The 27985-nt window shown below is 44.3% G+C and overlaps 3 protein-coding genes across 3 annotated transcripts; all 3 read left to right on the top strand.

Moving 5' to 3' along the window:
• The first annotated feature begins 60 nt into the window (after window positions 1-60).
• LOC110529673 (meprin A subunit alpha-like) lies at window positions 61-7718 on the top strand. The gene is made up of 14 exons (XM_021612103.2): window positions 61-223; window positions 360-384; window positions 482-526; window positions 658-698; window positions 866-941; window positions 1091-1208; window positions 1439-1614; window positions 1823-2044; window positions 5559-5705; window positions 5834-6049; window positions 6149-6613; window positions 6842-7015; window positions 7258-7335; window positions 7499-7718. The coding sequence occupies exons 1-13, from the start codon at window positions 164-166 to the stop codon at window positions 7305-7307; spliced, it is 1815 nt and encodes a 604-aa protein (XP_021467778.2). The 5' UTR covers window positions 61-163; the 3' UTR covers window positions 7308-7335; window positions 7499-7718.
• A 2019-nt stretch (window positions 7719-9737) lies between these two features.
• LOC110529672 (meprin A subunit alpha-like) lies at window positions 9738-13909 on the top strand. The gene is made up of 14 exons (XM_021612102.2): window positions 9738-9868; window positions 9952-9976; window positions 10188-10244; window positions 10349-10389; window positions 10636-10711; window positions 10875-10992; window positions 11196-11371; window positions 11462-11683; window positions 11839-11985; window positions 12160-12375; window positions 12529-12663; window positions 12771-13097; window positions 13314-13484; window positions 13579-13909. Exons 1-14 carry the CDS (start codon window positions 9806-9808, stop codon window positions 13644-13646), a joined length of 1842 nt encoding a protein of 613 aa, XP_021467777.2. The 5' UTR covers window positions 9738-9805; the 3' UTR covers window positions 13647-13909.
• A 2167-nt stretch (window positions 13910-16076) lies between these two features.
• On the top strand, window positions 16077-27662 carry mep1a.2 (meprin A, alpha (PABA peptide hydrolase), tandem duplicate 2). The gene is made up of 14 exons (XM_021612100.2): window positions 16077-16179; window positions 16286-16310; window positions 16398-16451; window positions 16581-16621; window positions 16714-16789; window positions 16880-16997; window positions 18615-18790; window positions 19048-19269; window positions 19454-19600; window positions 21415-21630; window positions 21779-22228; window positions 22454-22630; window positions 26540-26753; window positions 27280-27662. The coding sequence occupies exons 1-14, from the start codon at window positions 16117-16119 to the stop codon at window positions 27428-27430; spliced, it is 2130 nt and encodes a 709-aa protein (XP_021467775.2). The 5' UTR covers window positions 16077-16116; the 3' UTR covers window positions 27431-27662.
• Window positions 27663-27985: the final 323 nt, after the last annotated feature.

The following is a 27985-nucleotide window of genomic DNA, read 5'->3' as shown; positions in this document are numbered from 1 at the left end:
CTGAACTGGTTTTATAACGTCCCACATATCAGCAGCACTGTAGATTCAAGGCCCCCAGTTACTTTTTACCATAGCAGACATAAACTTTATCAAGGGCTAAAGGTCCTCTGGTTCACTTGGACACTTAAACCAAAGCAGAAACTCTAGTCTAGCCATATTCATCATGTCCATGCAGACACTTCTCTTCTTGACAGGGCTGGTTGCGCAGTCCAGTTCGTACACTGTAAGTACAGTCAATACATTTGAATTATGATTGTGAAGATGATTACTAGACATGTAAAGGTAGTGCATAAAGGAATAGCGGAATTGAAATTCTAGCATATTTATTATTTGCTATTTGTTTCTCTTTGGGGGGACAGATTCCTCTGTCATCTCGTGTGCATGGTATGTCAACCAAATATCTTACCATAAAGTCAATTCCAAATACATCAAAATGATTTTACCTCCATGTCTTGATCTGAGCCATGCTTTTTATGTGCAGAGGTATACGGAAACGGTGAAGATGATAACCCCTTACTTAACTTGGGTGAGTTTGAGGAACTTAACAGGAAGTTTGTATGTGGTCATTTTGATTAAACATGTAATGTTTGATGTTCATGACATGAATAGTGATCAAATGTTCAATTCATTGTTTTCAAATTATATTTTGCCTGACAGGAGCAGAAGAAGACTTGGTTGAAGGGGATATGCTCATTCTGGCAAGAACCAATGGCGTTATATTGCTATATGTTATCAGATAGCTGTAAAAAAAAAAGAAAAAAAAAAAAAAAGAAAGATTGTCCTTTGATAATCTTTATAATGTCTTCCCTGAGTCCAGAAAGATTCAGTCCAATTAGTACATGACTCTTTTTCTTCCTTTTAACAGCCAGGACGCAATGCCTTGATTGACACTAAATACAGATGGAAGTTTCCCATACCCTACATTCTGTCAGATGACTTGGGTAAGTGCAAGTTGAATTTGATATAGAGTCCAACTAAAATGACTTGAATTCATTTATTTACATGCAACACAGCATACAAGGCATATTATCAATGTATTTCACTGTAAGCCACTTGTAATGTCTTAGCTTTGTTCTTCCTTGTCTTTCAGATTTGAATGCCAAAGGTTGTGTCCATCAGGCATTTGAAATGTATCGTCTGAAATCTTGCATAGACTTCAAGCCCTACGAAGGCGAGAAGACATACATCAAGTTTGAAAAGAGAGGCGGGTATGAGCTGACAGTGTACATATTGTCCAACGCCCATTGCTTTTACACAGAACGCTCTATAGCTTTCATGTATACATTCACCAGGACAGACTAAATGAACAAATCTCAGTCAATTTGTTACGCAAAACAATTGCCTTCTTGCGTAACTGCTGCAACGTTTTAACATTCAAACTTTAAACATGTCTGCCCTCACACATCCATATAACTCAACGTTGAACTGTGCTTGCCAGGTGTTTCTCCAGCGTTGGGGACCAACAGAATGGACAGATCCTGTCCCTGGGCGATGGCTGTGACCACAAGGCTGTGATCGAACACGAGCTCCTCCACGCTTTGGGCTTCTACCATGAGCAGTCTCGCCAGGACAGAGACGACTATGTCAAGATCTGGCTGGACCAGGTCACTCCAGGTCAGTATCTGTCAGCCCTCTGGTTGATGAGAGACAGCAAGGGTAGTGGATCTTGGCCACAAAGGGCCAAGTGGAGGGTTTTGTTACTGCCCAGCACTAACACTATTCAGCCTATCACCATTCACAACATGTGGCTGTCTAGATGCAATACCATTATTAGTTAAGTGGGAACATTTTTGTATAACATGTTTTTTATCCTTTCTTGCAGGGCTGGAACATAATTTCAACAAATACGATGATTCCTTCATCACTGACCAGAACACTCCTTACGATTATGAGTCTGTCATGCACTACCGGCCATACTCCTTCAACGTGGACCCCAACATTCCCACAATCACCACCAACATCCCAGAATTCAACAACATCATTGGCCAGTACCTGGACTTCAGCAAACTGGACATGCTGAGGTTGAACAGGATGTATAACTGCTGTAAGTGTTGTGAGACATATGACAGAGAGTGTTACCTATTTGTCCTGACACAGCTGTGTGGCAGCAGTGTAGGAAAATGCAAACTACTCGTTTTAAGAACAAGCTTATCACCTCTCCGTTTTTGTCAAGTTAAAATGTTCTAGTGTCAGTGTCACGTTCTGACCTTTATTTCCGTTGTTTTGTATTTATTTAGTATGGTCAGGGCGTGAGTTGGGTGGGCAGTCTATGTTTGTTTTTCTATGTTTTGGGGCATTTCTATGTTTTCGGCCTAGTATGGTTCTCAATCAGAGGCAGGTGTCATTAGTTGTCTCTGATTGAGAATCATACTTAGGTAGCCTGGGTTGCACTGTTTGTTTGTGGGTGATTGTCTATGTTAGTGGCTTGTGTCTGCACAGGTCTCATTTTGTAGCTTCACGGTCGTATTTGGTTTATTGTTTTCGTTACTCTTTTGCATAGTGTTCAGTCTTTCTTTATTAAAGATTCACCATGGACACTTACCACGCCGCATATTGGTCCTCTGATCCTTCTCGCCTCTCCTCTTCAGACGAAGAGGAGGACGACCGTGACAGAATCACCCACCAACCAAGGACCAAGCGGCGTGGTAGAAAACAGCGACGACAGCAGCAGCAGCAGCAACAACAACAGCGGCCGGTATCACAGGACTCCTGGACATGGGAGGAGATACTGAACGGAGAGGGACCCTGGGCACAGGCTGGGGAATATCGCCGCCCCAAAGCAGAGCTGGAGGCAGCGAAAGCTGAGCGGCGGCGATATGAGGAGGCAGCACGGCAGTGCGACAGGTACGAGAGACAGCCCCAAATTTTTTTTGGGGGGGGGCACACGAGGGGTGGAGCTAAGCCAGGTAGCAGACCTGCGCTCACCCCTCGTGCTTATTATAAGCAGCGCGATACTGGGCAGGCACCGTGTTATGCGGTTAAGCGCACGGTGTCGCCAGTACGTGTCCATAGCCCGGTGCGCTGTAGGACAGCCCCCCGAGAGTGTCATGCGAGTGCGGGCATCGGGCCAGGGCGTATGGTGCCTGCTCAGCGGGTCTGGTCGCCGGTACGCAGTTTTGGCCCAGGGTATCCTGCGCCGGCTCTGCGTGCTGTGTCTCCGGGGCGCTGGGAGGGTGCAGTGCGTCCTCTGCCCGCGCTCCGCTCGTGCCGGGCGAATGTGGGAATGGAGCCGAAGGGAGAGGTGCGTGTAGTAAGCACTAGATCTCCCGTGCTTACCCACAGCCCGGTTCAACCTGTGCCTGCACTCTGGACGGTCCGGGCTAGAGTGGTTATCCAGCCTGGGGAAGTGGTGCCAAGGTTGCGCACCAGAGCTCCAGTGCTCCCCCACAGCCCGGTCTTTCAGGTGCCTCCTCTTAACCCCAAGCCTCCTGAAGGTCTTCCCAGCCTGGTGGTTCCTGTGGCAGCCCCACGCACCAGGCTGTCTCTCTGTCTCCTCCCTGCAGGTGGTCCTGTCTGTCCGGCGCCGCTGCCGGAGTCTCCCGCCTGTCCGGCGCCTCTGCCGGAGTCTCCCGCCTGTCCGGCGCCTCTGCCGGAGCCTCCCGCCTGTCCGGCGCCTCTGCCGGAGCCTCCCGCCTGTCCGGCGCCTCTGCCGGAGCCTCCCGCCTGTCCGGCGCCTCTGCCGGAGCCTCCCGCCTGTCCGGCGCCTCTGCCGGAGCCTCCCGCCTGTCCGGCGCCTCTGCCGGAGCCTCCCGCCTGTCCGGCGCCGCTGCCGGAGCCTCCCGCCTGTCCGGCGCCGCTGCCGGAGCCTCCCGCCTGTCCGGCGCCGCTGCCGGAGCCTCCCGCCTGTCCGGCGCCGCTGCCGGAGCCTCCCGCCTGTCCGGCGCCGCTGCCGGAGCCTCCCGCCTGTCCGGCGCCGCTGCCGGAGCCTCCCGCCTGTCCGGCGCCGCTGCCGGAGCCTCCCGCCTGTCCGGCGCCGCTGCCGGAGCCTCCCGCCTGTCCGGCGCCGCTGCCGGAGCCTCCCGCCTGTCCGGCGCCGCTGCCGGAGCCTCCCGCCTGTCCGGCGCCGCTGCCGGAGCCTCCCGCCTGTCCGGCGCCGCTGCCGGAGCCTCCCGCCTGTCCGGCGCCGCTGCCGGAGCCTCCCGCCTGTCCGGCGCCGCTGCCGGAGCCTCCCGCCTGTCCGGCGCCGCTGCCGGAGCCTCCCGCCTGTCCGGCGCCGCTGCCGGAGCCTCCCGCCTGTCCGGCGCCGCTGCCGGAGCCTCCCGCCTGTCCGGCGCCGCTGCCGGAGCCTCCCGCCTGTCCGGCGCCGCTGCCGGAGCCTCCCGCCTGTCCGGCGCCGCTGCCGGAGCCTCCCGCCTGTCCGGCGCCGCTGCCGGAGCCTCCCGCCTGTCCGGCGCCGCTGCCGGAGCCTCCCGCCTGTCCGGCGCCGCTGCCGGAGCCTCCCGCCTGTCCGGCGCCGGAGCCTCCCGCCTGTCCGGCGCCGGAGCCTCCCGCCTGTCCGGCGCCGGAGCCTCCCGCCTGTCCGGCGCCGGAGCCTCCCGCCTGTCCGGCGCCGGAGCCTCCCGCCTGTCCGGCGCCGCTGCCGGAGCCTCCCGCCTGTCCGGCGCCGCTGCCGGAGCCTCCCGCCTGTCCGGCGCCGCTGCCGGAGCCTCCCGCCTGTCCGGCGCCGCTGCCGGAGCCTCCCGCCTGTCCGGCGCCGCTGCCGGAGCCTCCCGCCTGTCCGGCGCCGCTGCCGGAGCCCCTCTGCCCAGAGCAGCTGTCTCTCTGTCCCGAGCAGCTGTCTCTCTGTCCCGAGCAGCTGTCTCTCTGTCCCGAGCAGCTGTCTCTCTGTCCCGAGCAGCTGTCCCTCTGTCCCGAGCTGCCCCTCTGTCCAGTGGGGTCATTGAGAGGGGTGGTCATGCTGAGAAAGCCACGGAGGCGGACAATAAGGCGGACTAAGACAATGATGAGGTGGGGTCCGCGTCCCGCGCCAGAGCCGCCACCGCGGACAGACGCCCACCCAGACCCTCCCCTATAGGTCAAGGTTTTGCGGCCGGAGTTCGCACCTTTGGGGGGGGGGGTACTGTCACGTTCTGACCTTTATTTCCGTTGTTTTGTATTTATTTAGTATGGTCAGGGCGTGAGTTGGGTGGGCAGTCTATGTTTGTTTTTCTATGTTTTGGGGCATTTCTATGTTTTCGGCCTAGTATGGTTCTCAATCAGAGGCAGGTGTCATTAGTTGTCTCTGATTGAGAATCATACTTAGGTAGCCTGGGTTGCACTGTTTGTTTGTGGGTGATTGTCTATGTTAGTGGCTTGTGTCTGCACAGGTCTCATTTTGTAGCTTCACGGTCGTATTTGGTTTATTGTTTTCGTTACTCTTTTGCATAGTGTTCAGTCTTTCTTTATTAAAGATTCACCATGGACACTTACCACGCCGCATATTGGTCCTCTGATCCTTCTCGCCTCTCCTCTTCAGACGAAGAGGAGGACGACCGTGACAGTCAGATGTGATGATCAAATTATAGATGCTTCATTGTGATCCATGTGTCGACTGAGATATGCCCCTCCTCCGTTGCCAGCCTCCCCTCTCACTCTCCTGGACCGGTGTTCCTTTGAGTACAACAACATCTGTGGGATGATTCAGAGCCCCACTGATGATGCAGATTGGGTCCACACCAAGAGCAGCACTGGGAATGAGGATCACACTCTCATTGGCCAATGCAGAGGTCAGAGTTCAACAATACATTACCTCAGTTCAACCACTTCTAGGAGTAGATTACCATACCCCCAATCCTAACCATTAGAGTGAAGAGCTCTAACATATTGTATGTGTGATATCTTTGTGGTCTTTTAGATGCAGGTTACTACATGCACTTCAACACTAAGACTGGGAAGGAGGACGAGTCAGCTCTGCTAGAGTCTCGCATCCTGTACCCCAAGAGACACCTGCAGTGTCTGCAGTTTTTCTACAAGATGACAGGCGGACCAAAGGACAGACTTGTGATTTGGGTGAAGATGGACGATGGGACTGGGACAGTTCGCAAACTGAAGAAAATACACACCATCTGGGGTATTCATTTTCATATATACAATCACTGATGTATGTATTGTTTATCCTCTTTGGTTGAAACTTTGTTACTGCATGATTTCATTTTGATTTGTAAACTAGGAGATGCCGACCACACATGGAGGATTGTCCACGTCTCCATGGAGATCGAAGAGAAGTTCCGCTATGCTTTCCAAGGTGTCCGAGGAGATCCATCTACAACCAATGGAGGAATCTTCATTGACGACATCAGCCTGACTGAGACTCGCTGTCCCAACGCTGTCTGGCAGATCAAGAACTTCACCGGAATCCTCAACACTGCAAACAATACCACCGTCATGGACAGTCCAGTCTTCTACAGCCCAGAGGGCTATCGTTACGGTGTACGTGTGCGTCCCGTCTCTGACTACAGTGACTACACAGGTGGCTACACTGGGATGTACTTCCACCTGGCCAGCGGGGAGAATGACGTGGTCATGCAGTGGCCGGCCCTGAATAGGCAGGCTAAAATCGTGGTCATGGACCAGGATCCTGACATTCAATTGAGGATGTCGTCTGCTCGCAGTCTGACTACAGACCTGATTAAGAGTACGTCATTACTGTGTTTAGAGAATACACTTTAGGTTAGATTTGTCTTCATGTACACTTTACCTTAAAGTATTTTTTCTTTGCTTAACTTAATTATATCTGGATAAATCAGGAAATGCTTAGTTTGTTATATCTGGCCCAAAATCTGGTCAGATTCCGACGGCAATGAAACAGCTATAATGTGATTTAATAGTCTAATGATATAAAGTATGTTTCTGTGTTCTCCAGCTCCAGATGGGAAGCTGTGGTGGGACAATCCAACTAATGTGGGGACCTACGATCCAGGGTGTGATTGCTACAGGGGAGAGTCGCGGGGATGGCGCAACATGATCAAGCATTTTGACTTGCGACGACGGAACTACCTGAAAAACGATGACCTCATCATCTTTATCGACTTTGAAGGTAAGAATTTGTTATTAACTGACTTTCCAAGTTAAATAAAGGTTACAAAAAAATGTGGAGGAGGATTAGTATCGGTACTCGTCAGATCACACACTATTACAACACTCATTTGTTTTACATCACTGTCAGATATCAGGATTTGACTTTCTGCAATGCTTTGCGATAGCCAGAGCAATAAAGGAGCTTGTTAGACTTTGAGGTCAGCTGATTGAATGGCCACACTGCTTTTAATGTCTCTATAGACATAACATCTCTGATAAAAACAGAGGTTCCCATCAACCCAAAGGAGTGAGGACGTATTTTACTGCCACCGAGGGGAGGTAAGCTGTTTATTTTAAATTCTTTCAAATTTATTTTATTTTTGTGCTGGGGATTTTGTGAGATATTTCCGAGAGTCACTTTTTAAAGTAGACTGACATTTGTATTTTCATTAATATTGTTCCAATTTAGTTTTTTGTGTCTTTGTATTTGATATTTTGGCAGAACCGGCAGTCCTGAGGATTTGGACAGACTCAAGAAGAGTACAGAAAATAACAGCACAATTTATCTAAACTAATGTTGTGAGTAATTATAAATTATTTTGTAGAAAATTGGTTTGAAAACTTTATAAAATTACTAAAAACTCTTGAAATGTTATTTGTTTTTACTGTTCAAACATTCTTATTCACAAATTCTTTCATTAAAGTTTGAGTCTTCAAATAAATGCTTAATTATGTTTTTTCTGTTGCACAGGATTTTTTGTTATGGAATAAAAATCAATATCACATAACACTTCGTAGATATGATCACAGTAAAATATACATTTTTTCATATACGTATGAGGATCATGGCTCCTTTATATGTCACTTAAATGACAGGGGATTATTATGATTCACTTTTAGTATCTCAAAATGTTCATTTTGTAATACATTTTATCTCACACACTTCAATCATCATATTCATAATCTAAAATATGTTTGCATTGTTACCATAGCGTGTTATATTACCCATAGAAATATATACTGAACAAAAATATAAACGCAGCATGTAAAGTGTTGGTCCCATGTTTCATGAGCTGAAATAAAAGATCCCAGAAATGTTCCATATGCAAAAAAAGCGTATTTCTATAATATGTTGTGCACAAATGTGTTTACATCCCTGTTACTGAGCGTTTCTCCTTTGCCAAGATAAACCATCCACCTGACAGATGTGGCATATCAAGAAGCTGATTAAACAGCATGATCATTACACAGTTGTACCTTGTGCCGGGGATAATAAAAGGGCACTCTAAAAGGTGCAATTTTGTCACACAACACAATGCCACAAATATCTCAAGTTTTGAGGGAGAGTGCAATTGGCATGCTGACTGCAGGAATGTCCCCAGAGCTGTTACCAGATAATTTAATTTGAATTTCTCTACCATAAGCCACCTCCAATGTTGTTTTAGAGAATTTGGCGGTATGTCCAACTGGCCACACAACCGCATATTAAGTGTAACCCTGCCAGCCCAGGACCTCCACATCCGGCTTCTTCATCTGCGGGATAATCTGAGACCAGCCACCCAGACAACTGATGAAACTGAGGGTTTGCACAAGTGAAGAATTTCTGCACAAGCTGTCAGAAACCATCTCTTGAGTCCCTGTTTCAACTGTACCGGGCAGATGGCAGACAGCATGTATGGTGTCGTGTGTGCAAGCAATTTGCTGATGTCAACATTGTTAACAGCGTGCCCCATGGTGGTGGTCAGGTTAGGGTATGATCAGGCGTAAGCAATGGACAATGAGCACAACTGAATTTTATCGATTGCAATTTGAATGCACAGAGATACCATGACAAGATCCTGAGGCCCATTGTCGTTGCATTCATCTGCCGCCATCACCTCATGTTAGGGGTGGCAGGGTAGCCTAGGGGTTGGAGCGTTGGACTAGTAACCGAAAGGTTGCAAGTTCAAATCCCTGAGCTGACAAGGTACAAATCTGTCATTCTGCCCCTGAACAGGCAGTTAACCCACTGTTCCTAGGCTGTCATTGAAAATAAGAATTTGTTCTTAACTGACTTGCCTAGTTAAATAAAGTTAAAATAAATAAAAACAAATTTCAGCATGATAATCCATGTCCCAAGGATCTGTAGCATATTCCTGGAAGCTGAAAATGTCCCAGTTCATCCATGGCCTGCATACTCACCAGACATGTCATATTTGGGCTGCTCTTGGTCGACGAATACGACAATGTGTTCCAGTTCAAGCCAATATACAGCAACTTCACACAGCCATTAAAAAGGAGTGGGACAACATTCCACAGGCCACGATCAACAGCCTGATCAACTCTATGCAAAGGAGCTGTGTCACGCTGCATGGTGGTCACACCAGATACTGACTGGTTTTCTGATCCACGTCCCTACCTTTTTTTAAGGTATCTGTGACCAACAATTTATTTCAATTGATTGATTTCCTTAAATTAACTGTAAAATCTTTGAAATTGTTGCATGTTGCGTTTATATTTTGGTTCAGTGTATTTACTATGTTGTTACCAATGGACGCTAGCAGAACTCAAAACCCCACTATTGCACTCTTGAACACACTTATCAACACTTATCACTTTCATGGCCATATCTGATTATTAACCAAAACTTTCCACTGAACCTGACAAGACAGTTTCCACACGACAATAAAGTATTGGTGTTGTATTGAAGTTTTGATATGTAACATGATCACCTGTGGGTCAAAGTTTCCCTTCCAGCTTGCTGTATTAAGAGTATTTAAAGGGCTTTAATTAGTGCTGTGGTATCAGGTCTGTGGTCAACCTCTCCAAAATGTCACTACTGGGGGTCTTGTGCTGTCTGGGACTGCTGCTGTCTCCGTCCTCTGCATTCACGGTAAGATCTCTCTCTCTCTCTATCTAATACAATTTGCCATGAATGCGTGATTTTGAAAACAACATTCTCATCTCATTTCACAGATTAGGCGGATGTCAAAGGAGAAATGTGAGAACTATTTTTTATTTAACCTATAATTAGTCAAATCGTATGTATACATTTGTACTGCACCCTAATGGTGCTCATGTCACATTGGTGAGTTATTTTACATAACAAGACATATTTGTAGTTCCAAGACAGGTCTAAGAAAAAGTGTTCAAATGGGTTTATAGCTAAATGAAAATGCATTCACTGTCTAACATTGTGGATCTTACTGTAGCCTTTGCCATTGATGCTGATGAGGTGATACGACGAGACATCCCCTTCGTCAACTCAGGTAACTTTCTTTGTGCGTACTGGTATACAGTGTATGTATTTGATATTATATTTTGTGGTGTTTTAAAACTATCTTCCATGTCTATAATCTTGGATTTTCCATAGGATTGAAGACCCCTGTTGTTGAGGGCGACATTGCATTGAATGTAAGTTAGTACTGTGCTAAACCTTTCATTGTCTGCAAGTATGTTCGCTGTCTTTCGACTTAGAAGAAAAAAATAGGGCTTTCAATAATAAAAAGAAGTGTGGTAAATAGCCCGCACTCTATAAATGAAACTTTGACCTTTTATCTATCTAGATTTTGATTGATGTGATTTCAATAAAGACAACGATAGTACTTCCGGTGCAATCAATAATTAAGTGTTGTAATAAAAGTTATATCACTCTATCAGCCTGGACGCAATGCCCTTGTGGATCCAGCCTTCAGGTGGAAATTCCCCATCCCTTACATACTGGCTGACAGCCTTGGTAAAAATGTGCACCATCTCTCATCCTAATAATGTGATTTACACTGGTGATAAACCATGATTAAAGAATACTAAACTATGGGTATTGCTACCAATACCATTATAATCAATACACATACAGATTATAATATTACTAGTCTGTTAATCCCTTGTTTGTATTTCAGACCTGAATGCCAAGGGGGTCATTTTCCAGGCCTTTGAGATGTACCGGCTGAAATCCTGTGTGGATTTCAAACCCTATGAAGGAGAGAAGAGCTTTATCAAATTTGAAAAGCTAGATGGGTATAGTTTGTTTTTCTGATATACGAGTCTGCTCCTCCACTCGATTCTGCTAATGATCACAGTCTTAACAGCCTCAGTTGAATCTTGTGCATTACTGCTTGGCTGGAACAAAGGTCTGCACCCACACTGGCACTATGTGGATAAGATTGGTCTCTCGTGTTCAAGAGATAATTCACTGCTGTGGCACCACGGAATTGTTGCAGGTGCTGGTCTATGGTCGGAGACCTACAGACAGGGCAACAGCTGTCATTGGGCCCATCCTGTGACTACAAAGGCACCATAATGCATGAGCTCCTCCACGCCCTGGGCTTTTACCATGAACAGTCTCGCACCGACCGAGATGACTATGTGGACATCTGGTGGGACCAGGTCCTGCCTGGTAAGGTTCAAGAGCTCAACACTCAAAACGTTTTTGCACGGCAAGCCTTATTTTAAAACTTACCACAACCTTTGAATGTACATTCTACAGGGATGGACCACAATTTTGATAAATACGCTGACGATTTCATCACCGACCAGAACACGCCATACGACTACGAGTCTATCATGCATTACGGTCCATATTCCTTTAACAAAGACCCACGGTACCCAACCATCACAGCCAAGGACCCAGAGATGACCAAAGTGCTGGGCCAGTACAATGACTTCAGCAGCCTGGATCTACTGAGGCTCAACAGGATGTATAACTGCTGTGAGTTTTTCCTGATCAGGTCACATGATCAGGAGGACCATCACTTTTTTCCTAATCACTTGATTTGACCAGAAAAAACTGCTGATGTTGTGTTTAACTTGTGTTTAACTGATTAAGTTTGCTTAGTGTGCTTGTGTATGATGTCTGTCCTGTAGCCTCCTCTCTGACCTTGTTGGACCAGTGTGCCTTTGAGACCGTCAACACCTGTGGGATGATCCAGAACCGTAACGATGATGGTGACTGGGTACGCACCATGAGCCAGCCAGAGTCTCATGACCACACTCTCATTGGCCAGTGCAAAGGTAGGGTTAACATACAGTATTACTAGGGTCAGGATCCCTGACATTGTCCAGAAAAAAACTCCTGCCCCTACACATCGCAAGGGTGGACACAGGTTTATCAACCATTCTGAATTGCATTCATGACTATTTTACTATAACACATCTATGATAACATCTTGTTTGTGATCTGTGTAGACGCAGGATTCTTCATGAACTTCTACACCGACACCGGCCGGGCAGGCGACTCAGCCTTTCTGGAATCCAGGGTCCTGCACCCCAAGAGGAATCTGCAGTGTTTGCAGTTCTTCTACAAGATGACTGGAAGCTCCAAGGACAAGCTGGTGGTCTGGACCAGGAAGGAGGATGCTAAAGGCAAAGTCTTATCCCCTACTGCAGCTGGGAATTTCATAGGTAGGCTTGAGAAAACTGGTGAGCAGCCATGCTCAATAAACTGATAAACCATGGCTGTGCTATGCGTTGTAGCATCATGATATAGCTTCAACAGGTACTGTTTGAAAATGTTCAACCTTAAAAATGATCATTACCCTGCATCTGTTTTCACAGGTGATGACGACCACTCCTGGAAGATTGCCCACGTTCCTTTGACGATGGACTCCAAGTTCCGCTATGCCTTCCAGGGGATCAGGGGCGACCCAGCCAACTCCTTGGGGGGGATCCAGGTGGATGACATCACCCTAGGTACGGTACTCTATCTTAACATTTTAAGTAACTGTAAAACCCTTCGATGTGTATGACAGGTGCTATGTGAATGAAGTTTTTATTGTCTTTATTCTTATTCTTATTAGCGGAGACACGCTGCCCCAGTGGAACATGGCGAATCAAGAACTTCAGCGAGTACATGAAGAGTTACGCCACAGGAGAGTACATCCAGAGCCCACGTTTCTACAGCCCCGAGGGCTACGCCTTTGGCATCCAGCTGCTACCCAACTCCTACTACGATGGGTACATTGGGGCCTTCTTCCACCTGAGCACCGGGGAGAACGACCAGGCCCTGGAGTGGCCGGCAGGGAACAGACAGGTCACCATCACACTGCTGGACCAGGACTCTGACGTCAGGCAGAGGCAGTCCTTCTCCTACAGCTTCACCACCAGTCCCACTCATCTCATTCCAGGTATGGGGCAGGCTAATGTTGGTTCAAAGGGGCACATAACATTTTTTTCTCTCACACTCAGATTATTGTGGCGATTAAAGCTTTTAGGTTAAACAATCGTCATAGCATTACCAACATTTTTATGAGTCAGCATAACAAGACCTCAATATAAATCAGGACAATTGCCTTCACATAATCTATATGCAGATTATCTGTTTATTTATAACAATCTTTCAGACTCCAACATATTGTACTGGGACAACCCGTCCAAGATGGGGACGTACGACCCGTCCTGTGACTGTTATCATGGCTGGACCTGGGGCTGGAATGCCTACTTCTCCCACTACCACCTCAATAGTAGGAGCTACCTGAAGAATGATGACCTCATTCTCTTCGTTGAGTTTGAAGGTGCGCCTGACTTTACTTTATAAGGGCTCTGAGATTTTTGGGGGGACCACTTGAAACTGTGTTAAACATGTCCCCTGTTGTTTTGTATTTCCAGATCTAACTCCGCTGATCAAAAGTGAAGTTCCAATTAAGTCTCCAGTTCAGCTCCGGAGTCAGGACTGAGGCTGTCCAGAACAACTATCAGATGCAGACTTTATGCATTTTTAAATGTCAATGTTCCCTTTTCTTTTTATTTCAAACATTCACAGAAAGGCAGTGGAAGTAAACATTGGCAGGCCTATACAAGGAAATGTGTCAGTTGTAATGTTAAACACTGTCTTGACAATCTGTCTGTGGCCTCCATCTGGATACTGGTTTGTTCATTTGTAGCCTGTGAAATGCACCTCCATGCAGCTTTTAACGGATTAAAATCAAACTATTCAAGGTATTGTCTCCAACATTAGTCTGTTCACCAGTTAACCATCATTTGCCCTGCCACCCATAACCAGAATAAAAGATAAGGATGTACAGTGCGCTCCCAAGAGTATTGGGACAGTGACACATTTTGTTGTTGCTTTAGCTCTGTACTGGATTTTAGATGATACAATGATTGTGAGGTTAAAGTGCAGACTCAATTATTTTTACAACACTAACCAAACAACAACAACAAAAAACACCACATGTAAACACGACACCACATTGTTCTCTCTCATCCTATTTTGATTTAAGGGCACATTTCTATACTTTCATTTCTGTCATCCTGACAAAAAATCTAAATACAAATGTTGCATATATGGGAGGGCTGCAACAAATTTTCAAGAATAAGAAATAAATAGGTAATTAATAATTAAAGAAAATTGCCAGCATTTTTTCATTATCTACATTATCTAAATTACATATGATGTATTAGTATAATATCAATAATTTTGAAAGAATGTCCATGATTAGTATTAATGACATACTGTAAATAACAATATAATAATATATACAGACTGTCAGCTTTAATCTGAATGAATCGGGAATAATGATAAGTGAGAAAGTTACATACGTACAAATATCATACCCCCCAAAAAATGCTAACCTCCCCTATTATTGTAATGGTGAGAGGTTAGCATGTCTTGGGGGTATGATATTTGTGCATCTGTAACTTTCTCACTCACCATTATTCACGATTCATTCAGGATTCTCCGTAATCATGGTAGCATCCACATTAATGTAGAAGTGTTTAGAAACATATTCTATTCTTATTTACAATAAATTGAACTAAAAAATGGCACATTACGTTATTTACCATTCCTTTCTTTTGGGGACAAAATAATCTGAAACACAACCAAAACAAACAGCAAATGCATCCAACAAATTTGTATTGTCACAAGCTTGATGTAGTTGTTACGTGCTATGAATATGGGACCAAATACATCGTTTTTTACTACTTTAATACACATAAGTGAATTTGTCCTAATACTTTTGGTACCCTAAAACGGGGGGACTATGTACAAATTGTGCTGTATCGCTTAACGGTTTATTCGATAGGGATGGAAATACCCTAAAATTAAAGCTAACGGTCTGCACTTTAACCTTATTGTCATTGTATCATTTCATATCCAAAAGTGATGGAGTACAGTGCCATTAAAAATATATATCACGTTCCCTATACTTTTGAACTCACTAGCTAGCTAGTTAGCGGGGTGCACGCTAATAGCGTTTCAATCGGTGACGTCACTCGCTATGAGACCTTGAAGTAGTTGTTCCCCTTGCTCTGCAAGAGCTGCGGCTTTTGTGGGACGATGGGTAATTATGCTTCAAGGGTGGCTGTTGTCGATGTGTGCAGAAGGTCCCTGGTTTGAGCCCAGGTAGGGGCGAGGAGAAGGACGGAAGCTATACTGTTACATACGTTCAAACTTTTGGAGCTCACTGTATGTTCAAACACACTGACACACTATTACCCACTCTGCCTGTCTTTAATAACACCATGTAGCTCAGGACAAATGAAGACTAGTAAATACATAAACCTGGAGAAAACACAACTGCAATTAATACACTATTTGTTTTACATTAAAATCATTTTGAAATAGGTTTAAACATAAGAAACTTAAACCTGCATGCTAAAAGTGCATGTCAGAAACTCAATCGAAAACACTAAATCATGTTTGAAACTGTTGCTGACATAGTACCAAAACACAATAACATATTTATCTGCCAAGGTTACAAGATAAGATCATTGAAGATAATGATATGACAAGACACATCTGACTGAACGGCAAAGTGAGAGAGAGAGATGTGATGGTCAAGTGTTAAGTTCACGTTACTCATTACAGTCATTATAAACAGATGTAGGATCTTAATTTGAGCAAGTTTGTTACAACAGGAAAATAATCCTCCAGCAACAGTAAATGTAAATGATTATGTGGATTATTATTAATGGACATTTATGTAGGGATTGATACATTTCCATTAGAGCAAATCAATATTGTAAAGTGGATACATTATTTATAGCTTTGCAATTCCTGCTGTGCAAGAAAATTCTTAGCAACAAAATGGTGGTCAAATTAAGATCCTACATCTGTATAGATCAAAGTTTCATCCAGACTCTGACTTTATTGGTCTGTTTACAATAGCAGATAAACACATATCCAACTCCTCCAGATTAAACATGGGCTCTGTCAATGCGCCATGGAGGATCACCGCTTTCATTGCAATTCTGGTTGTGTTCAAGGTAGGGCACACATCCTATGTTATTGAAAGGAATTGACTTAATTATAATAATTGTACATTTGATCAATTATATGTTGTGAGTCAAGCAGTGTCTCTTTTTGTTGTAGGTGCAAGCTGTTCCGACACGTTATGGTAAGTTCTAGATCGTCTCGTGCATAAGGGTGTATGTGTGATAATGCTCTGTGTTCTTACAGAATGGTTTCTCTGTTGAATGAATAGGTGGTGATGCAGATGCAGGTGAATTGCGAGAGGATATACTTGATATCAATTCAGGTAATTTTCTCTACACTCTCTCACTGTAACATTACTGAAGTTATATAATAATATGTGCAATAATCTCACAAATCTGGCAATATTTATTTTACTGAGAGTGATAGATTTGTTTATTTCCTGATATTTCAGAAGCAGATCTAAATCTCTTTGAGGGAGACATTGCAGGTGATGTAGGTACACTTCTCTTCATAGCCTTGTTCTATGTAATAGTTGACTAAACATAAATCAGTTAGCCTCATTTTTTTTTTTATGGATTTTGCAGCCAAGGCGAAATGCAATCCTGGATGAAACGAGAAGATGGAAGTTTCCCATTCCTTACATCTTGACAGATTCTTTGGGTATGTAGGCTCTACCAACCATGTCTCAATGCTGTGTGAAATACAGTCATTGACAACATTCTGAAAACTAGTTCATATTCACTCCCTCAGAGCTGAATGCAAAAGGTGTTATTCACCAGGCATTCGAAGCATACCGCCTGAAATCCTGTGTGGACTTCAAGCCCTATGAGGGAGAAAGCACATACATCTCCTTCACAAAGCTGAGTGGGTGAGTTCAGCCAAATACACTGTAATGTCATGAGCTCTTGGTTAACTTTATGGACCGTCTGTCCCTCCAAAGCATAAAATACAAGGTTTTATGGAGAGCACAGATTAGAAAATGCTTATCTAAGGAAATGACATTCATCATAGTGTTCTATGCGTCTACAGATTCCAAACCTGTAATAAACGGTGACCCCTCTTTTAGTGTAAAGTCGAGGAATACTGTATGTCACGCTCTGACCTTAGATATCTCTGTTTTCTTTATATTTGGTTAGGTCAGGGTGTGACGAAGGTGGGTATGCTAGTTTTTGTATTGTCTAGGGTGTTTGTATGTCTAGGGGTTTTGTAGGTCTAGGTATTTGTATGTCTATGGTGGCCTGATATGGTTCCCAATCAGAGGCAGCTGTTTATCGTTGTCTCTGATTGGGGATCATATTTAGGTAGCCATTTTCCCTTTTGTGTTAGTCGATTCTTGTTCAATGTTTAGATGCCTGTCTGCATTATTCATATTAGCTTCACGGTTTGTTTTGTTGTTTTGTTAGTTTGTTCAGTGTTCAGTGTTCATTCTTTTAATAAATATAGAATGTACCCAAACAACTCTGCGCCTTGGTCCGATTCATACGACGAACGTGACAGAATATGCTAAAGAATTTTGTTGAGTACTGTCCTTCATGTCACCATTGTTATGATGAGGTACATATTCTGTGTGGACCACAGTAAAGTAATGTTATGGTGAAATATTAAGTAAGATGTACGATTGTAAATCCGTTTTCTCCACAGAACAAATGAGGAAACATTGTATTGTTCCTATTTTTCCTTTAGCACAATTTTCTTACTTACTTTTTTAAAACTCTTCATTGTTGGTTAAGGGCTTCTTGGTTAAGGGGATCCTTTATGGATCATTTAGCGATTTGATTTAGAATTTTAGAACCCCTTCAGGTCAAAAAATATATATATAAAAAAATGATTGATAAAATATTACATTAGGCTTTTATAGCCCATAGAAACACATTGAAAAACACATTCATAATTGTTTTTTAAGTGTCTGTCATATATCTAGGAGCTCAGAAATATTGCGTTTTTTTAATACACATATTTAACCCCTTTTGGGGGGTAGGCAGAAAACTACCTTCATACTTCCATTCATTTTTTGAAACTAGCACCAGTTACCTTCAAACGAGTCCCATGACACCATCGTTTTCGTGAGAATCTCCCCTTTCCACAGTGGGGTCACATTAGTTTGTAGCCGTAACAGTTTGGACAGATGAGTCCCCTGACACTTGTGGGGGTCATAATAGATATATAATAGGCAAAATAGTTCAGACGCTACAGGCGTTTTCGTGAGAAGACCGATTTTTTGGGGATGTCTCATGGTGTGACAAACACATTTCACCGCGACATCTGGGGAGGTGGATTGAGAAACATTCAATGCAAAAAAAAGCGGATATCTCTATCTTAAATTGACAGATTTTGATGGGGATTGTGTCAATCGACACTTAGGGATAATTAAGGTCTATTAAGTAAGCATTTCTCGGTATGTGACAAATAACATTTGTTTTAATTTGATTTGATTTTGTGTTTACTCTCGTGTCATAATGTGTAATCCTGTCTGTGACGGCCACAGATGCTGGTCATTTGTAGGAGATGATAAGGTAGGACAGAACCTCTCCATAGGGGCGCGCTGTGACACCAAGGCCATCGTGGAGCACGAGCTCCTCCACGCTCTGGGCTTCTACCATGAGCAGTCACGCTCTGACAGAGACGACTACGTCAAGATCTGGTGGGACCAAATCATAGAAGGTGGGTGTGATGGAGTTAAGCACAGACGGTGGCAGATACAAGTATCAGTTGTGTGTCAAAGTGTACACAGATTTGCAGATGTTATCACAGGTAGAGCAAAATGCTTGTGTTTTTAGCTCCAACAGCGCAGTAATCCCTAGAAATAGGAGAAAAAAAACACAATCCACACGAGAATAAGTGCAAATCTTACTTGGAAAAGTGATTTACAAGCGTCTAACAATTTTGAATAACACATTCTGTAACCTGCATATCTACAGGAAAGGAGCACAACTTTAACAAGTATGAGGACGACTTCATCACAGACCTGAACACACCATATGACTATGAGTCCGTCATGCATTACAGGCCATTGTCTTTCAACAAGAACGCCACCGTCCCTACCATCACCACAGCCATCCCAGCGTTCAATGAGATCATCGGACAGCGTCTGGACTTCAGCGCAGTAGACTTGCTCAGGCTGAACCGCCTGTACGACTGCAGTAAGTGACTCAGATGGAATGACCTATATGATCAAACTGCAAGAGCCATCAACTTTGCTCAGAGGCATCAAATAAAGTATAAGGAAATTATGAGGAACAACCACAGCCTTAGACATTGCCATTCTGATAGAGATTTGATGATGATGATTATGAATAACAGCTAACAGAGTTGCTGTTGTTGCAGCCAATACACACACTCTCCTGGACCAGTGTTCCTTTGAGCTGATCAACATCTGTGGTATGATCCAGGGTGAGACTGACGAGGCAGACTGGGTCCAGACCCTGAGCAGCGCTGAGGAGCCAGACCACACACTGGCAGGCCGCTGCAGAGGTTCCTACAGTACTACCTACACACACGGACAAAATCTTTCACATTCTTCATCCTGTCGTGACTTTACTTTCATTCATATGATGACTGTTATTCATCTAATCAACTAACTACATTTAATTGTTTCGAAATGAAATGAAATGAAAATGAATAATGTTACAATTAACTCATAAGAAATTTGGGGCACCATGAGAGCGGTTGTTTATTTAGTGACCATCTCCTGAATTAAACTCTAAAAGGTCTTTACTTATCACATCCATAAAACAGTCAATGTATGAATCATTCCCTCGTATCATATTATCATTCTGAACAGTCAAAACCTCCTGCATCTGCAAAAACCTCAGCCTTACTTATGATTCAGTACTACACACATTTGATTAATGATTTATTTACTAGCTAACTAAATGATAACACAGGATAAACATACACACTTAATACATTAGAAACAGGTCCCTAGCGGACTGTCACAATATTGCAGCTTGTTACAAAGGAGATGGAGGGGGCGAGAGAGAGGGGCAGAGACATAACACTTTGGTACATTTAGAAACTACTAGTGGTTAGAGTGTTGGACTAGTAACCGGAAGGTTGCAAGTTCAAACCCCCGAGCTGATAAGGTACAAATCTGTCGTTCTGCCCCTGAACAGGCAGTTAACCCACAGGCCGTCATTGAAAATAAGAATTTGTTCTTAACTGACTTGCCTAGTAAAATATATATTTTTTTAAATACTCTCACAGTAATCATATACTTTGCACATGAACCGCCGCCCGTTTGGAGTAAGAAATCATGAATGTATTCACGTGTAAATGCCTTGGTTCGCCGGGTATCTCGGTTGGAACCAAGCCTTCTTGGAAACACGCTTGTAATGTTCCAAAAGGGTCTCCACCTGTCTCTTCTACTGTTGTCCTCTGCCGTTGTCTAGTATCCATTGACTTGTCGCATAGTCCTGAACAGAACTACAGAGTTTATTCTACTTTCCATTCGCTCCTGAAACTTTCTCTTTGAATATAGGCTAGCCAGCAGTGTCGGTGGTATACATTGGGGGATGAGATTAAGAAGAGTAGTAGTATGGTCCCGCTTAAGTTCACTTTTCTAGATACTTTACTTAGGACAGCTGCTCAGCTGTACCAGTGATTGTCTGGGAGGTGACTATCGTCTCTACCTCGTGTTGAGATTTCAGAGTTCGAACCACTTGAGACGCCTTTCTGTTCTCATATGTGAATTAAGCCCTCATTTTATACAGTTCATTCAAAATGGGGTTGTTCAAGAGGCTGACATGCTCTCTGACCTCCCTCAAGGGGCAGTGACTACTCACTTGTACAAAGTTATAGAAACAATTTCCTCTTATATTTCTAACATCACATCGTTCTCTTAGCAAAAACACTTTCATCATTGTTCGTATTTCATGCACAACGTATTGGATGGAGATTTCGTACATGTAGTGGGTATACTTTTCAAGTTACAGTATTTCCTTTATAACACGTTTAATGACATCACAAAATAACCAACAATATCACCATTCCCAAGTTCTCTGTTGGGAATATTGTTCCAGTATTCGCTTTTGAATGAGTTAAAGTTTCAGCGGGAAAAGTCTCTGGAGATAAAGCACATTCCTTTGTGAATTTGGAGAGGGAGACACTGGATCTCCTCTCCTTTAATTTACAACATCGCGTGAGGTGTCAACCCCCCCACACCAATTTCCTCCTCCCCCTATACATTTGGATCCTCACAGGAAAGTCATGACAATCCTTCCACTTGATATTAGCAATCATATATGGTTTGTTTAGTATTTGTACTGTATCAATGACCCTCTCTGTAGATGCTGGCTATTTCATGAGGTTTGACACATCTAAAGCGACAGTGGGGAAAAGCGCTCTTCTAGAGTCACGCATCCTCTACCCTAAGAGGAAGGAGCAGTGTCTGCAGTTCTTCTACAAGATGGTCGGGCCCGCCAGGGACAGGCTGTTTGTGTGGGTCAGAACAGACGATGGGACAGGAAATGTCTGCAGTGTCAAGAAGGTACATACCATCACAGGTACTGTATTCAGGAGAACCCCGCTTTCAACGAAATAAATAAATATGTTACACATATGGTTTGTAGTTTTGATAGTGTCTGGGTTGCATGTTACTCCAGGAGTATGGGAAGGTGATCAGGAAGCTGATCAGATGTCTTATTTCCTCAGGTGATGGAGATGACTCCTGGAATGTAGCCCACGTGACCTTGAAGGTCAAAGAGAGGTTCCGCTACTTCTTCCAGGGCACGGTAGGGTCCAACAATAATGCAGATGGGGCCATCTTGATCGATGACATCACATTAACAGAAACCACCTGCCCAAGTGGCGTTTGGAGAATTCAGAACTTCACTGGCCTGCTCGCCATAACTCCAGCCGGAGGGCGCATCAGGAGCAAGCCGTTCTACAGCGCTGAGGGTTATGCTTACGGGATCAGCCTCTACCCCAAGGGAATAGACGGCACATATCCTGACTATGTGGGTGTGACCTTCCATCTATGCAGCGGGGAGAACGACGGTGTGATGGAGTGGCCAGTGATCAACAGGCAGGCCACCGTCACTGCCATGGACCAGGACCCTGACGCTAAGCTGAGGATGTCTGCCACCAGAAGCTTCACCACCGGTCAGTGTAATCATGTGCTTATGAGTCCCTTACGTAAAATATGTCTTACAAACAGGCACAGTATTGTTCAGTATTTACTGATTCGCTGTGAAATTGTATACGCTTGTATGATCTTAGTCCACCATAAAATATACTATCAAAAGTATACACCAGGCAATCTTTTGATACATGTAAAATAATTGGCTTTGTAACATGTTAACACCTTAAACTGTTTTTTTCCCCCAGATACTACTAACCCATATTGGGTCAAGCCCACCAGCACCAGTGGGGCGGAGTGGGACGCGAGCTCCAACTGCTACAGAGGATCTGAGTATGGATGGACTACGTTCCTCTCTCATGACCAGCTGCACAGGAGAAGCTTTCTCAAGAACGATGATCTCATCATTGTTGCCGACTTTGACGGTGAGGGCCTGTACATCAAACTTGACAACATCAGTTTATTTGCTCCACATACAAAATAGCGAGACATACAGTGCATTCAAAAAGTATTCAGACCCACTTCACTTTTTCCACATTTTGTTACGTTACAGCCTTATTCTACAATGGATTACATAAAACATTTTACTCATCCACCTACACACAATACCCCATAATGATGAAGCGAAAGCAGGATTTTTAGAAATTGTTGCAAATGTAAAAAAAAAAGAAAAAAAAACCCTTAGTTTTATAAGTATTCAGACACTTTACTATGAGACTTGAAATTGAGCTCAGGTGCATCACTAACTCAAAAAAGTTCTGGGACACTGTAAAGTCCATGGAGAATAAGAACACCTCCTCCCAGCTGCCCACTGCACTGAAGATAGGAAACACTGTCACCACTGATAAATCCACCATAATTGAACATTTCAATAAGCATTTTTCTACTGCTGGCCATGCTTTCCACCTGGCTACTCCTACCCCTGTCAACAGCACTGCACCCCCAACAGCAACTCGCCCAAGCCTTCCCCATTTCTCCTTCTCCCAAATCCATTCAGCTGATGTTCTGAAATCAGCCGGGCTAGACAATCTGGACCCTTTCTTTCTAAAATTATCTGCCGAAATTGTTGCCACCCCTATTACTAGCCTGTTCAACCTCTCTTTCGTGTCGTCTGAGATTCCCAAAGATTGGAAAGCAGCTGCGGTCATCCCCCTCTTCAAAGGGGGGGACACTCTTGACCCAAACTGCTACAGACCTATATCTATCCTACCATGCCTTTCTAAGGTCTTCGAAAGCCAAGTCAACAAACAGATTACCGACCATTTTGAATCTCACCATACCTTCTCTGCTATGCAATCTGGTTTCAGAGCTGGTCATGGGTGCACCTCAGCCACGCTCAAGGTCCTAAACGATATCTTAACCGCCATCGATAAGAAACATTACTGTGCAGCCGTATTCATTGATCTGGCCAAGGCTTTTGACTCTGTCAATCACCACATCCTCATCGGCAGACTCAACAGCCTTGGTTTCTCAAATGATTGCCTCGCCTGGTTCACCAACTACTTCTCTGATAGAGTTCAGTGTGTCAAATCGGAGGGTCTGTTGTCCGGACCTCTGGCAGTCTCTATGGGGGTGCCACAGGGTTCAATTCTTGGACCGACTCTCTTCTCTGTATACATCAATGAGGTCGCTCTTGCTGCTGGTGAGTCTCTGATCCACCTCTACGCAGACGACACCATTCTGTATACTTCCGGCCCTTCTTTGGACACTGTGTTAACAACCCTCCAGGCAAGCTTCAATGCCATACAACTCTCCTTCCGTGGCCTCCAATTGCTCTTAAATACAAGTAAAACTAAATGCATGCTCTTCAACCGATCGCTACCTGCACCTACCCGCCTGTCCAACATCACTACTCTGGATGGCTCTGACTTAGAATACGTGGACAACTACAAATACTTAGGTGTCTGGTTAGACTGTAAACTCTCCTTCCAGACCCATATCAAACATCTCCAATCCAAAGTTAAATCTAGAATTGGCTTCCTATTTCGCAACAAAGCATCCTTCACTCATGCTGCCAAACATACCCTTGTAAAACTGACCATCCTACCAATCCTCGACTTTGGCGATGTAATTTACAAAATAGCCTCCAATACCCTACTCAACAAATTGGATGCAGTCTATCACAGTGCAATCCGTTTTGTCACCAAAGCCCCATATACTACCCACCATTGCGACCTGTACGCTCTCGTTGGCTGGCCCTCGCTTCATACTCGTCGCCAAACCCACTGGCTCCATGTCATCTACAAGACCCTGCTAGGTAAAGTCCCCCCTTATCTCAGCTCGCTGGTCACCATAGCATCTCCCACCTGTAGCACATGCTCCAGCAGGTATATCTCTCTAGTCACCCCCAAAACCAATTCTTTCTTTGGCCGCCTCTCTTTCCAGTTCTCTGCTGCCAATGACTGGAACGAACTACAAAAATCTCTGAAACTGGAAACACTTATCTCCCTCACTAGCTTTAAGCACCAACTGTCAGAGCAGCTCACAGATTACTGCACCTGTACATAGCCCACCTATAATTTAGCCCTATCAACTACCTCTTTCCCAACTGTATTTAATTAATTTATTTATTTTGCTCCTTTGCACCCCATTATTTTTATTTCTACTTTGCACATTCTTCCATTGCAAAACTACAATTCCAGTGTTTTACTTGCTATATTGTATTTACCTTGCCACCAAGGCCTTTTTTGCCTTTACCTCCCTTCTCACCTCATTTGCTCACATTGTATATAGACTTGTTTATACTTTATTATTGACTGTATGTTTGTTTTACTCCATGTGTAACTCTGTGTTGTTGTATCTGTCGAACTGCTTTGCTTTATCTTGGCCAGGTCGCAATTGTAAATGAGAACTTGTTCTCAACTTGCCTACCTGGTTAAATAAAGGTAAAATAAAAATAAATAAATAAATAAATCTAGTTTCCATTGATCATCCTTGAGATGTTTCTACAACTTGATTGGAGTCCACCTGTGGTAAATTCAAAGGCACACACCTGTCTATATAAGGTCCCACAGTTGAAAGTGCATGTCAGAGCATAAACCAAGCCATGAGGTTGAAGGAATGGTTTGTAGAACTCTGAGACAGGATTATGTCAATGCACAGATCCGGGGAAGGGTACCAAAAAATTACTGCATCATTGAAGGTCCCCAAGAACACAGTGGCCTCCATCATTCTTAAATGGAAGAAGTTTGGAACCACCAAGACTCTTCCTAGAGCTGGCCGCCCGGCCAAACTGAGAAATTTGCGGAGAAGGGCCTTGGTCAGGGAGGTGACCAAAACCCCATGGTCACTCTGACAGAGCTCTAAAGGTCCTCTGTGGTGATGAGAGAAACTTCCAGAAGGACAACCATCTCTGCAGCACTCCACCAATTAGGCTTGGCACATGAGAGCCCGCTTGGAGTTTGCCAAACGGCACCTAAAAGACTCATTAGAAGCATGAATGCCAAGCGTCACGTCTGGAGGAAACCTGGCACCATCATTACGGTGATGCATCGAGGTGGCAGCATCATGCTGTGGGGATGTTTTTCAGCGGCAGGGACTGAGAGACTAGTCAGGATTGAGGGAAAGATGAACAGAGCAAAGTACGACTGGGGCAAAGGTCCACCTTCCAACAGGACAACGACCCTAAGCACACTGCCAAGACACCGCAGGAGTGGCTTTGGGACAAGTCTCTGAATGTTCTTGAGTGGCCCAGCCAGAGCCTGGACTTGAACCTGATCTAACATCTCTGGAGTGGCCTGAAAATAGCTGTGCAGCGACGCTCCCCATTCAACCTGACAGAGCTAGAGATCATCAGAGAAGAATGGGAGAAACTTCCTAAGTACAGATGTGCCAAGCTTGTAGCGTCATACCCATGAAGACTCGAGGCTGTATTCGCTTCCAAAGGTGCTTCAACAAAGTACTGAGTAAAGGGTCTGAATACTTATGTAAATGTGATATTTCAGTGGTTTTGCGTTGTCATTATGTGGTACTGAGTGTAGATTAATGAGGGGGGAAAAAAACTATTTCATCCATTTTAGAATAAGGGTGTAACGTAACAAAATGTGGAAAAAGTCAATAGGTCTGAATACTTTCCGAATGCACTGTACACTGTATATTTATATATAGTGTATATTGTTATGTGATGATTTGAACAGTTTCTGACTGTTACTATTTAACCTAACCCACGTCACCCTAAAACTGTGCAAAGCAATCAATTGACATGGTCACTTTACAGCAAGAGACAAAATAGAGTTGAATAATTTAGCAGTTGGAGTATTACACCACAAAACAACAAAAACAACAACATTCTCTCTCCTAACACTAAACAATTATTATTTGTGGATGTGTTCCAGATTTGACCCACCTGGTGAAGATGGAGGTCCCTGTCCAGCCAAAGAGTCCCAGTGGTGACCTCCCAGATGAGGAGACCCCTAGACAGGAGAAGGAGATGGCTGACGTTCCCAAACACAGACAGGCACGGGCCGTCCCTAGTGACCCGTGTAGCCCCGACCCCTGCCTCAACGGGGGAGTGTGTGTGGTTGAGAAACATGGGAAAGCCACGTGCAGGTGTGTTTACAAGTATGACCTGCACAACCCCACACCAACACCTAGGGTTCAATTCAATCTATATTTCGGAAATTCCGTGCTGCAGCGTGATTGAAATGTAATGACAATGTTCTCACGTTTACAGAGACTACATTCACGGTAAACGCTGCATATGTCGGCTCAATCTGAATTTATCTTTACATATTAATTGCGCTATAGTGCTGAATTGATAGTGCAGTTACTGTGTGACAAACCATACACTCATTTCCTTTTCTGTTTTTTCATACACACATTTCCACTCCAAAATCTGCCAGATCTTTGTCTGTGTTGACTGATTCTGTAATTGTGAAGTTTGACATGGGCACATCACATCTGAGTCACTACTTGCAATATACAGTACATTATCATTTTGACATGCTGCCTGCATTTTTACTAGGGTTTTTGCTTTCATGAAAGCACAGTACAATATGGTATAGGAGACAAGGAGTGAGTATGTGTATTGTATCACTGTTATCACTGACTCATAATGGCTGTTGTTCTCACTAAGGTGTGCCACTGGCCAGGCCACATACTATGCTGGTGAGACGTGTGAGAAGCAACATATCGATGGCCGCATTCTGGGCGTTCTGATTGGTGGAGCGGCAGGGACAATCGTGCTGACTCTGGCCATCTTCTCAGTCATCCGGAGAGTTCACTGAGTCACCATACTGCGTCACAGCTATACTTATGTACCACCTCAATCCCAATGCCTCTCTAAGAAACAGTGATTATAGATTGCCACGCGTATTGTATATTTGATATTGTTATTTTGAATCAATAAGAACTCCTTGACCATGGCTGGCATTCAATCAATTAATTGCAGAGTGACTTTTCATAGACCAGTTCACTCTCCACTGTATGTGAAATTATTTATTAAATTACTTATGTTTATGTTAGGTTTGGACGCTTGTAATTGTCTATAACATGAACTAAAACAATATTGTGGCAAGTTGCTCAATAATTGTTTATTTAACTAGACAAGTCAGTTCAGAACAAATTCTTATTTACATTGACGGCCTACCCCGGACGACGCTGGGCCAATTGTGCGCAGCCCTATGAGACTCCCAATCACGGCTGGATGTGATACAGTCTGGAATCAAACCAGGGACTGTAGTGACACCTCTTGCACTGAGATGCAGTGCCTTAGACCACTGCACCACTCAGGAGCCTGAATGAAATAATGAAATAATTGCTTCTGTGAGATTTATGTTTCT

Source organism: Oncorhynchus mykiss, chromosome 8, assembly GCF_013265735.2.
Source record: "Oncorhynchus mykiss isolate Arlee chromosome 8, USDA_OmykA_1.1, whole genome shotgun sequence".
Classification (NCBI taxonomy): Eukaryota; Metazoa; Chordata; class Actinopteri; order Salmoniformes; family Salmonidae; genus Oncorhynchus; species Oncorhynchus mykiss.
This window is presented reverse-complemented; position numbering and strand designations above follow the sequence as displayed.